The sequence below is a fragment of the Phragmites australis genome, chromosome 9 (assembly GCF_958298935.1).
Source record: "Phragmites australis chromosome 9, lpPhrAust1.1, whole genome shotgun sequence".
Taxonomy (NCBI): Eukaryota; Viridiplantae; Streptophyta; class Magnoliopsida; order Poales; family Poaceae; genus Phragmites; species Phragmites australis.
This window is the reverse complement of record NC_084929.1, coordinates 16907119-16919253: the sequence shown is the minus strand read 5'-3', so window position 1 is coordinate 16919253 and position 12135 is coordinate 16907119. Positions and strand designations below refer to the sequence as shown.

Here is a 12135-nt window from a genome sequence, read left to right as displayed (position 1 = left end):
TCGAGGCGGACGGGCTTTGGGTGGGGGCGTCCATGACAGTGTAGACCTATCCTCATCAAATATGTTCCTCGATTCTATACTTGGTTGCCGGTCCATGTACTGCATATTTTTGTAAATAGAGTATAATCACTAGGAGCAGTACAATACTTTTGCTAGGACCATAGGTACTGCATATATCAAGTAATATGCAAGTTGCATGACCAGTGCTATATTCACCACTTTATCATGAATCACATGCCAAAAAAGGAGTATTTTGTACTAGTAAATGTGTACCACATAGAAGGAATCGTTTGTTTTTCTTACCAGAATGTGGACTTTCAAAAGGGAATTGTAAAAAACATAGGAATCACATTCCATGGTATTACTGGATCTAGATCCATAAATACACACTTACACAACACAAAGTTTCAGAGATGAGAGAGAGAGGGAGAGCTACTCTTGGTTTGTTGTATTTGTACCTTTGGCTAGTCTAGCGACGATGGAGCGGTATGTCATCGTTGGGGTTGATAGAGAGGTGAAGCGGCGTCAAAGGTAGGAGGTGCGTGAAGGTTAGGGGGTGTTGAAACTCTAGTTGCCCCCTTTCTTCTCCGTGCAAACGAGCAAGCGGGGAACGGGAGGCGTCGGGTGCGAGTGAGATGAACAAGTTACAGATACAACAATACGAGACACTTCACATTCTCTTCGGTGGGCTTCCATTCCTTCTAGACTCATGTTAGGGCTCTTGCTTGTTGGGCCTTCTATGGCTTGCGCTAGTAAGCTAACTCTAGCCACCTTGTTAACTAAAGGTGTTGAGCCAGGTCAGGAGCTGAGTCAAAAAAACATGCTGAGCAGCTTGGCTCGCTACAAAAATACATCGAGCCAAGTCAAATACTTGCTGAGCCAGATCATTAGCTTCGAGCTTTTCCTCCGGTGCTACTCCTCATGTATGAAGAATGCTCCCAAGTATGACTGGCACATGGCAGACGGACGGCGCCACAGAAGATCCTTGGCCGGGGCCACCCAAAAATAGCGCGCTTCGTTGTATAAGTGTCTTGCGACGCGCGAGCTGCAAGAACCAACCATCGAGCCGCCTAACCAATTCCGTTTCCAGATCCCGCGAGCACTCGCCAGTCACCAGCCGCCATGGCCGACGCTGGCGCCGACCTCGAGAAGGCCGCGGCCGCCCCGGCCCAGGGCCAGGGCGCCTCTGCCGACGGCGGCGGCGTGGTGGGAGCCGTGCTGCGGCGGTGGCGGACGCAGGACCTGCTGGACAGGTCCGGCTCCGCGCTGCGCGCTGCGGCATGGGCGCTCTCCCTGCTGGCGTTTCTCGTCATGGTCTTCAACGAGCACGGCGACTGGAGGCAGTTCGACCACTACGAGGAGTACAGGTGAGGTCGTCTCCCTCCCGCGCACTTCATGAATCCCACCGCGCCCGGTGGTGGTTGTCCGTCCGGCGCGTGACCCGTACGTAACGTACGGCTTTTGGTTGTTCGGTCAGGTACATTGTCGCGATCGGGCTACTCGCCTTCATCTACACGACGCTGCAGCTTGTCCGGCACGGCCTCCGCCTCACTGGCGGCCAGGACCTGCATGCCAAGACCGGCCTCCTCGTCGACTTCGTCGGGGACCAGGTCAGCCCCTGCGATTCTTCTCCCTACTCCACCTGCGCTGAATTTTTTCGTTTTGTTGTCTCGCCGATTCTGCTCCTAGCCCTTGTTCCTGTTGTCGGACGTTGATGTGCCTGGGATCTTGCAGTTCTGCATCAAACACTGATAGCATTGTCCCATAGGAGATTTTAGCAGAATCACGATTGCTCGCACGATAGGGAAAGCAAGAGATAACTTGCCCGCTGCGGTGAAATCCTGCATCAGCAGAAGAATATATTGCACTTGATCAGCACGTCGTCGGAACAACCGTGTCAGGCTAAGATTCCAAGGTGTTAGGAATCATTACGCAAGGTGTTAAGCGCTGGAGGTTTAATTCTATTGCATTTTGGGTGATAGTATTTCAGTGTTTAATTGTTGCGCAAGCTGATAGTATGATGCATTTCAGAGGTCCATATGGCACTTTCAGTACTTAATTATCATGCTACCCGTGTTATATCGTTGACTCAAATCCATGTGTCAAATTAAACATTCATATAGATGCATCCAGCCGTTCGGAAGCACCAAATTCATATTATATTCGTTTGATAGTGATGCTCAATGGTAATGTTCTAGATAAGCATGGGCGAAGCCAGGTGGGGGTTCGGGTAGGCCTAAGACTACCCAAATGTTTGGCCCAACATTTTCATAGTATATAGTCTAGAGAAGAAAAGAAAACCCAAAGAAGAAATAAAAGAATTCCAGAGAAGAAAGAAATGAGACGGTCTGAGAAAATAACGAGAAAAAAAGAAAGAGAATTGAGCTCAACCCAGAAAGGATTAGAGTTTTGGTCCAAAGGTTTTTTCTTTTTAAGTTTTCTTTATTCTTTTCCGTTTCTATTATGTTTCCAATTGATTAATAAATTCTAAAAATCAAAGCAAGGCTAAAGAAATACCAAAATACTTCAATTAATTCTGGAACAATTATGGAGGGCTATTTGGAACATAAGGAACACTCTAAAAGCATTTTTAGCTCATGAAATTGCTTTTAGTGATTTATAATTACTCTTTTTATTTTTCAAGTTGAGTTTAATTCAGGGGAGAATTGCTATAATGCCAGATTAATTCTAGTATTATAATCTTCTATTTGTGTAAGGCCTTATTTCATATTTGAACTGTTTATTTTGTATTTTTTGCAAAATTTCAAACTTATTGTTTAATTTATGATATTGTGAGACCTTTTTAAATATATTTGTATTATATTTTGGTAAATTTTATACTCATATATTAAATTTGCAGTCTTATGCTAATTTAGAGTGCACACCCAACAGAAAAATCCTAGCTCCGCCATTGTAGATAAGATGAATGACAACGGCGTGGATGCCAGAAAACATGTACTTTGAGACAAAAGGTTTCTCGATTCTGCTAGACGAAACAAAGCCATTTGAGTTTTAATAATCTGAACCTGAAATCCACCATATGGGCTGGGAAAATATACTCAGAGGTTTCATGACAATGGAAACTTGCATGTGTATGCATGGAGCTTGAATTGAGCCCTTTTTCTTCCGGTAGATCTACCCAACTCATATGACTACTGGAGCGAAAGTGAGTTATTTGGTTGGTACATACCACTGTCATGCTATCTTTAAGAGCATTTCTAATGCTTCACAATATTTTGTAAAACATATATATGAAACTGAGCAAGTGATATGATTTTGCAAACATTATCCTGCACTTTGATACTGCGATCTGAAAAGACACAACTCTTTACTTCTCCTGCACCTTGCTATATATTTTGACCTGAACAATTTCACAGCTCGGTCGTTGCTGTTCCCCCTCCAGGTGACCGCCTACCTTCTGATGTCGGCGCTATCCGCCGCGATCCCGATCACCAACCGCATGCGCGAAGGCGAGGACAGCGTGTTCACCGACTCGTCGGCAGCGTCCATCAGCATGGCCTTCTTCGCCTTCGTGTGCCTCGCCCTCTCCGCTCTCATCTCTGGCTTCAAGCTCGTCAAGCAGACCTACATATGAGCAGTACAGGGGAACCACATACAGATATACTTCATGGGTTCAATTTCGTCCTGTGTACAATCTGAGCTGAGTCATTTACCATTGGTTGTATAGCCCATTATTTCTACCTGATGGTGTGGTATATAGCTAGGGTTGGTTCCATTATCCTAGCTAGCTCCCAATTGGGATGGAGATGAACAGATGGTGTGCTTAGAGGAATCAATTGGAGATGGCTTCTTCTGTGTGATTATGTGTTTACATCGGGATAACCATGGAATGCACCTACATGTCTTCACAAGAAATGGATGAAACCATCTTCATGTTACACTATCCAAAATATTAGTGCATCCAGATACTTTCTTAATTTTTACTAGGGAAGGGTTACAATTTTGAACACAAGCATGGTTCTACTACATAGGCTCGTTAAATCATTGAACGAGCGAAAAAATGACAATATATATATATATATATATATATATATATATATATATATATATATATATATATATATATATGAAGTCAATATGCCAGGACATAGGTTGGAAAATGATGATTTCATTGGACTTTTACGGGAATTATATTGTTTTCTGTAAAACTTTGGTAAAGCTTCTACATTTCAAACAAGCCATCGACTGAAACAATGTAAAACTATGTCTATAAAACTGCAATGACAGAACGAAGTACCGCATAATTCAGCGTAAATAACACCTCATCAGTGTCGATTTGACTAAAATCATCACTAATACATCATCAGTGCCGGTTCATAATAAACTAGCATTATCAGTGCATCATTACCGGTTTTTAATAATTATCATTGCCGGTTTATATCAAAAACTGGCAGTGATACCTAACACTGGCGGTTTTTAATACTGATCGGCAGTGATAGGTGATCGGACCCGAAATTAAATTTCAATGCAATTTTGGCTCTCGTACTCAGTCATCACATCCGGCTCTAGCAAAAGCCTCTCTCTCCCTTTATCTTCTCCCTTATCTCTTTTCCACCACAAGCCTCTCTCTCCCCTTTATCTCTTCTGCACGTGGAGGGTCCGTGCGGGGCGACAATGGCGGTGGCGACGAGGGCCCTTCGTTCATGGCTTCCCCGTCGTCAAGTTCGTTGACCTCGCAGTGCGGGCGGTAGTGGTGGCGGCGGCAGCAGCACCTCTACCACGCAAGTGACAAGTTCGTCGACCTCACGGTGCAGGCGGCAGTGGCAACAGTGGCACGACAGGTCCATGTGGGGCGACAGTGGCGGTGGCGGCACCTCTACTACGCGAGCCCTCTATGGCGGGGGTGGCAGTGGTGGTGGCAGCGCGGGCGGGACTGGCAGCAGCGACGTGGTGGGTCCATAAGAGGCGGTGTGTGCAGGGAGTTTGGCGACAAGCTCGAGTGACTTCATCTCGAGTAGCTTGAGCTTAGATTTTTTTTCTAGGAATAGCTTCACTACCAGTTGTGAACTCGGCAGTGCGGTAGATTTTCACTGTCAGAAGCAAAATTGGTAGTGAAGCTACTTTAGACCCCATCTTATTAGGTGTCTCTGTAATAATCTCGAAATAAAAGGAGAAAATAAATAAGAAACTGACATATGGGGTGGGCACAAGAAATTCGTTGTGTGGAGTGCGACAGGTTAATAAGATAGATCGATCCAGCGATCCAGTCTCATCCAGATAATGATGGTTACCTGGAAATGGACGAGATGAGATTGGTGACGTGCCCTCTCAGACACGCACATAACCCTTTGAGGCCCCACTCCGGCCAAAACAAGCCAACAAACGAGCATCCATGCGCCCAGATTGCACAATTTTTCCAGCAGGGCTGTTTACATCAGATCAGGAACATCAATCGTTTCTTGTAAGCCCGATGTATGATCAACCGAAGATGCACAAGGCAAAGCATTTAATAAAGGCCTGTATTATGGGCGAGATAAGGCTGATGGTTTTTTTAACCAACGGTACTAATTATATTAATAAGGTTTTTTTAACAAACGGTATTAATTATATTAATAAGGAGAAGAGTATGATGGGGTAACATGCTTAGTTAATTAAGAGAAAACGAAATAAAAATCATAGAAAACACAGTGGGCTATGAACCTAACTAAAGTAGCCTTAGAGCACCGCAGAGACAACATAACAAAATACAGGCACAATGACTAAAAGTCCAATAGAAGAAAACCACAAAAACATCGCTCCGGGCTGATAGCTTTGAACACATCATATGTAAGAGTATTACAGAGCTGAGCATTGGGCAGTTGTGAAAGGTATATTGGTCAACAAAGTACAACCTCACTAAACATAGCACCGATAATTTAACAAATGACGAAACCTAAAATTACATAATTATTATACAATTGTTATATAACTTGACATCGAAGGTTCAAGAGCATGGCACACGGAGAAAGGTTCCAGAACATTGAAACTAATTGTGGGCAAGGTTTGACTTACCGTTCGAGGCTCGGTTACCGAGCCTGACCGATAACAAAAATGCGTGGTTATCGCGATAACCATTAAAAATTCAGCTGAAATTCGTGCAAAATTTATTTGTTAAAATTTAAAATTTGATCAAAAATTTGTCAAAATCGTCTCTTGGTAACCGGTCGAATCGGACCGGTTACCAAGCGATTTTCTCGATTTATCGAGTGGTTTTCTCGAATTTTCCATATTGTCCGTAACCACTCGTTTTTTGGGTAACCGCTCAGTTTTCTCGATTTATCAAGCGGTTTTCTCGATTTTCAGTGAAGTTTAATAAAAAACCTAAAAATTGGTGCAATCTTGTAAAATCAATAACTAATTCATCTGAGCTTCAAATCAAGTGAAACAAATTTTGTTGGTTTTTTTGTAATATGATCTACATGATAAAAGTATTTATACTCATAAAAAAGTTGAAAATTTTCTGTGAGAAAATGTGTTTGTTAAACTAAGTTAAATGCATAGTTTACTCTTTGCTAATCCAAAAATCATGAAACTAATTTTTTTAGTCTTCTTACATGATCTTATGTCTTTTAAAAATACATGAACTCATCAGTTAATTATTGTAACATGCTGGATTGTGTAAATGTGTTGCGATTAGATTAATTCATAACTGACCCATCACACCTCTAAAATTAGTAAAACCACTTTTATTAGTTTATTTATACTATACTTTATGTAGAAAAAATAATAGTAGACATGAAAATGTTAATTACAATGCTGTTTCTTAACATATTCACTTTATGCTTGTAAACTTTGTAAAAATCATAGAGAAATTAATAAAACTCTAAATGAAGTGAAATCAATTTTAAAGATCCTCTTAAGATACTTCCTACACAAAAAATATGTGTCTGCATGTTAAGTTTTTTCTTAATATGAGTTAATAACTGAGCCGAACGCTTCAACTTTCTTCATTTTTTTCAAACTTCGTCCCTATAGAATATGATGCAAACGATATTATTTTTGAAATTTGTTTTCACATAAGGTCTTTGAATTGTCTTTAGTTTTTTTGGGATTTTTTTGAATTTCTTTTATTTTTAGAATTATTTGAATTCAAATTCGGTTACCATTCGGTTTCTGAAACCGGACCGGAGCAATAAGCTCATTAATCACGAATTTTGACCGGTTATTGTCGATAAATTGAACCCTGACTATGGATGGGACTTTCTCCTCGATGTATTCTAGCTCGGATAGCCAAGAGTGCCCTCCGGGTTTCCATGATACAATCCTTGTACATTCATTCTGGGACATTTGCCAAGTTTTGTTGTCAGAACACCTAGGAAGACCCTAGGTGGTGTCGGATGTAAGGCAATCAAGCGATGTTGCATTGTCCTATAATTGATTCATGCTCCACGCGTTGTTGTGCTACCTGAAGATGAAAAGCCAAGATACTTGAATGAATGTTGCATCATAGTCACTAATCACTACTGTTACACCCTGTGTTTTCCCATCTAATTAAAATCACTAATTCTTTTTTTCAAATTTGAAACAAATTCAGACAAATTCAAATAGTTACGTGCTAAGTATCCTAAATATGTATCAAATTTAAATTTTAAAAGCATGCATAAACTGAGGCACATTACATTTTGGAGTTTCCTGGATTTTATTTGTTTTGTTGCCAATACAAATTTGATTTTAGTTCAGATTTGAATCCTTTAACCCCCTCTGAAAATAGCAAATCAATTCCAAATTCCTAAAACCCCATTGGGCCGAATCATCTCTTGGTCCAAAATCTCAACCCAGTCTGACCAAATCACCATTACGTTTTTTCCCTTTCTCTTAATTTTGATTTGGACCGAAACCCGTTACCCTCTTCTTTCGACCAGACAAGAGCTCAACGACTCCTCTCTTTCTGTACTCCTCCTCCGCATGACAAGCCCAGCCCAATCCACCTCCCTCCACGCACAACGGCCCAACTTGGCTCATGTTTTCGAACTTTTTACAAAAATAGCCCCTACTGTTCTTTTATGGGGCGGTTAGGTCCTTACCACCCTGGTAGTAAGTATCTATGGTACCATGGCAGCACTTAGCGCCTCTGATGGGGTGTTTAGGCCCTTGCTGCCTGTAAGCCCCATGTGAACAGTACTACGGCATAAGTACGGTTCACAGCTCTATTTTCTCCTTCCATATTCTCTATATAAAATAGTAGTCTTCTGTTACTCAAAAATCTTAGAACATTTTGTACGTGTCTATAATCCATGTGCAACTTATTTTAATTGGATCCACTAAAAAGCTTGTGTAGAATTTAAACTAAATTATCAAAAAGGGCTACTTTTATAACTTTTAACAATTGTTAGGATCTTAAATAAAATTCCAAAAATCTAGAAAAATTCACTAATATTCTTCTTATGTGATGCACTAATTTCTAAAATTATTTTCAACCCTAGGATATATGGTGAAAAAATGAGCTCCTTTGTAATGCTCTATTTATATGCATTTTTATCATTTCACGTGATATTCTTCTTTTTATTCAATTTGAATCCAAACATATACACCATTTGACTGTGCCAGAAGTACTGTTCATAACTCTATTTTCCCCTCTCATCTTCTCTGTAAAAAAATAGAGAACTTATGTTGCTCCAAAAATCTAGTAAAATTCACTAATATTCTTCTTATGTGATAGACTAATTTCTAAAATTATTTCTAATTTTGTAAATTTGGCTATTATGTTCTCCACCGACTAGGTGTGTCACTACTCTGGCTACATGATTTAGCTTTAAGCATGAAATGACAACACCCTACTACCAGGAGAGCATCTCTTTCGTGACCCACACTTTAGACACGAATTGACTATACGACAAAGCTTTAGGCATGAAATGACAACACTCTGTCATGCATCAGGCTTTAGACATAAAGTGAGCACACGACTCAGTTTTAACTACGAAATGACAACACCTCTATCGTGACTTAGACTTTAGACACGAAAGTATCCACACGACAGAGCTTTAATCATAAATTAAATGTCAATACCTCTATCCTAACTAAGGCTTCAGGCACGAAGTGACCACACGATAAAGCTTTAAGCATGAAATGACAACTTAGGGGTTCATTTGCTGGAAAGCCGTAGTCATTTCATGCATGAGTTGTAAATGGCTTTTATAGAGCTACCTCAACATATGCTTGCCACTCTCAGGTAAAACTAGAATAGGGGCATTCACCAACTTATCCTTCAGAGTCCGGAAACTGACCTCACAATCATCAGTCCAAATAAAAGGAACACCCTTCTCAGTAAGCTTGGTCATTGGCTTTGCAATACTAGAGAAGTCCTGCACAAAATGCCGATAATAACCAGCAAGACCAAGAAAACTCCGGATCTCTGTCACACTGGTTGGCCTTTGTCATTCCACCACTGAAGCAACATCCTTAGGATCAACAGTAATACCATGTTGATTAATCACATTCCTAAGGAAGCTCATTTCAGAAAGCCAGAAAGCACATTTCTTCAACTTTGCATAGAACTTATTCTTCCAGAGAGCATCAAAACAAGACTAAGATGACGCTCATGCTCTTCATCGGACTTGGAGTAGATCAAAATATCATCAATGAAAACAACAATGAAATCATCCAATTACTCATGCAACATCCTGTTCATTGCTTCCATAAAGATAGCAGGGGCATTTGTTAGTCCAAAAGACATAACAAAATACTCATAATGCCCATACCTCATAATAAAAGAAGTCTTCTCGATATCCTCCTCCTTAATCCTTATCTGGTGGTATCTAGAGTTCAAATCAGTCTTGGAAAACACTTTAGCACCTCTTAACTGATCAAAGAGAGCATCGATACGAGGCAAAGGATACTTATTCTTGACGGTCACCTGATTAAGAGCACGATAGTCCACACATAGCCTCTTAGTGCCATCCTTCTTCTCCCCAAATAGCACCGCAAAAGCCCAAGGTGACTTACTAGGTCTGATGAAGCCCTTAGAAAGAAGATCATCCAGCTGCTTCTTCAACTCCACCTGCTCCACTGGAGCCATCCGATACATAGTTCTATAGATAGGCTGCGTTCCAGGAACCAACTTGATCTCAAAAACCGCATCACGCTCAGGGGGCACACTTGGAAGTTCATCAGGAAAAACATTGAGGTAGCGACACAGCACTGGGATATTGTCCACTTGCAAGGCAACCTTGCGACCAACAACCATCGGTAAAAGAATGCCAGACTTCCGAGTCCAACGATTAGGAAACAACTGGGACAACAAAGAGAGAGTGTACTTCACCGCACTCCCTTGAAAGACCACCTCTCAACTCGACGGTACCTGTAAAGAGACTGTCTTCCAGAAACAGGAGATAACAGCTTGATACTGAGTAAGCCAATCCATGCCAAGAATAACATCAAAATGCTCCAAAGGAATCACCACCAGATTAGCAACAAAGGCTTCGTCAGCAAGATGAATAGCACAACCGGGGCAAACAGAAGAACTGGATATAAGACCTCTAGTAGAACTGACCACAATAGGCTGACTAATCTACTACATAAAAAGACTAGCGCGAACCACAAAACCCTCCGAGACAAACGAGAAGCTAGCGCTAGAGTCAAAAAGAGCATGTGCATCAAATGAATCAACTGAGATAATACCTATCACCACGTCTCCACGGACTCTACCGTCAATAGAGGGCATAACATATGCCCCTGGAACTGGAGGTGCGGAAGGAGCAAAAGCCTGGGTTGGTAGAAACACCCCAGACTGAGGTGTCGAAGGAATAGTCGGTGTAGTCGAAGGCGCCATCAAGTACTGAGGGTAGACTGGCACAGGCAGGTACTGCTGATTGGAGGGCGCCGGCAAGCACTGCAGAGTGGGCAGCGTAGGAAGGTACTATTGTGTAGAGGAGGTCGCCACCATCATCTGGACAGTGCCACTAGATTGTGAGGTTGAAGAAGAAGACACTGGCTCCCAACGCACCTTCCTATTGGGATTCTTCCTACAGACCACGCCCCTGTGATCCAAGCCACACATAGAACACCTGCCGGTCCACTGACACTCAACACAACGGTGTGCATCGCCACATCGGAAACACACCAGCCCCATGCCAGGCTTAGGAATAGCCCGGTACTGAGGTGTGCTCCCTCCTGAAGCACTGGACTGAGAAGACTTGCTGTGGTATGGTTGGAGACGCTGGAACTTCCCCTTCTTATGAACAGGGTCACCAGAATGGTCCTTCCTATCGCTCTGACCGCGAGACTGCTCACCATCTAAAGACTTCTGTAAGTCAGCAGTGTACATTTGCTGCATCTCCACACCCAAAGCCTGTTCCACTGTAGTGCAGAAGTCCACCGCTGGAAAAGCACCCAACACTTGGCAGATCGAATGCTTGAGACCTTGGTGAAAGTGTTTTGCCTTCTCTACCTCATCATGGGCCACGTGTGGGACAAAGCGGACAATCTGATTGAAGCCCACTTCATACTCTGCAACTGACTTCTTATCCTGCATATAGGCATTCAGATCAATCTTCATCCTATTCAGGAAAGTCACCAGGTAGAACCTCCTCTCAAACTGCCTGACAAACTCGTGCCAAGTCAATAGGCCATGTGCAGCCGTGCGAGCTGACTGCACACCCTTCCACCAGATCTGTGCCTCACCCTTCAACAGTTGTGTCCCAAAATGAACACGATCGTGAGCCAACACATCAAAAGCCTCCATCTTGTCCTCCACATACGACTGCCAATCAACAGCAGGAATCGGAGTACCACTACCGTCAAAACTATCTAGCTTCATGCCAACCCACTACATGAGAGAAACACCACTGACAGGACCATCTGCAACAGGAGCAACGCAAGCAGCAACGCCAATAGGGACTACGCCAGCAGCAAAGGCAGCCTGCCTCAACGTCCTCAGCTCATTCTGCATTGCCTGCATTGCGGCTGCTAGCTCAGCCTGGCCATCACCATCTGGTCTAGCCGCAGCACGCCTCTTAGGTGGCATAACTACAGCTACCAAAACACACAAATGACACAAACATCAATTCCAAGTAATTAAGCATAAGCACTAGACAGAACAAAACACAACACGATAGGAGCCAAGATATGCAAAGCCTTACCCATCCTACATGTGAAAGTATGTCAAATTAAGCCTTATTTCACATAGAATCTAAAGCC

General features: G+C 42.4%; 2 protein-coding genes across 2 annotated transcripts; one reads left to right on the top strand and one right to left on the bottom strand.

The window, feature by feature from the left end:
• The first annotated feature begins 1000 nt into the window (after positions 1–1000).
• LOC133928692 (CASP-like protein 4B4) lies at positions 1001–3876 on the top strand. Its single transcript, XM_062375138.1, has 3 exons — positions 1001–1367; positions 1478–1610; positions 3404–3876. Exons 1-3 carry the CDS (start codon positions 1123–1125, stop codon positions 3593–3595), a joined length of 570 nt encoding a protein of 189 aa, XP_062231122.1. The 5' UTR covers positions 1001–1122; the 3' UTR covers positions 3596–3876.
• Positions 3877–9140: 5264 nt separating this feature from the next.
• LOC133928029 (uncharacterized) lies at positions 9141–11896 on the bottom strand. Its single transcript, XM_062374320.1, has 6 exons — positions 11789–11896; positions 11060–11698; positions 10298–10507; positions 9699–10201; positions 9384–9438; positions 9141–9302 (listed from the first exon to the last, which is right to left on the bottom strand). Exons 1-6 carry the CDS (start codon positions 11894–11896, stop codon positions 9141–9143), a joined length of 1677 nt encoding a protein of 558 aa, XP_062230304.1.
• Between the last annotated feature and the right edge of the window lie 239 nt (positions 11897–12135).

Coding starts and splice junctions, on each gene's coding strand:
- LOC133928692 (XM_062375138.1), top strand. CDS start 1,123: ATGGCCGACGCTGGCGCCGACCTCGAGAAGGCCGCGGCCGCCCCGGCC. Junction 1,368..1,477: donor GACCACTACGAGGAGTACAG/GTGAGGTCGTCT, acceptor TTGTTCGGTCAG/GTACATTGTCGCGATCGGGC. Junction 1,611..3,403: donor TCGACTTCGTCGGGGACCAG/GTCAGCCCCTGC, acceptor TTCCCCCTCCAG/GTGACCGCCTACCTTCTGAT.
- LOC133928029 (XM_062374320.1), bottom strand. CDS start 11,896: ATGCAGGCAATGCAGAATGAGCTGAGGACGTTGAGGCAGGCTGCCTTT. Junction 10,508..11,059: donor CTAAGCCTGGCATGGGGCTG/GTGTGTTTCCGA, acceptor TTTATGTAGTAG/ATTAGTCAGCCTATTGTGGT. Junction 9,439..9,698: donor AAGACTTCTTTTATTATGAG/GTATGGGCATTA, acceptor GAGCTTCCTTAG/GAATGTGATTAATCAACATG.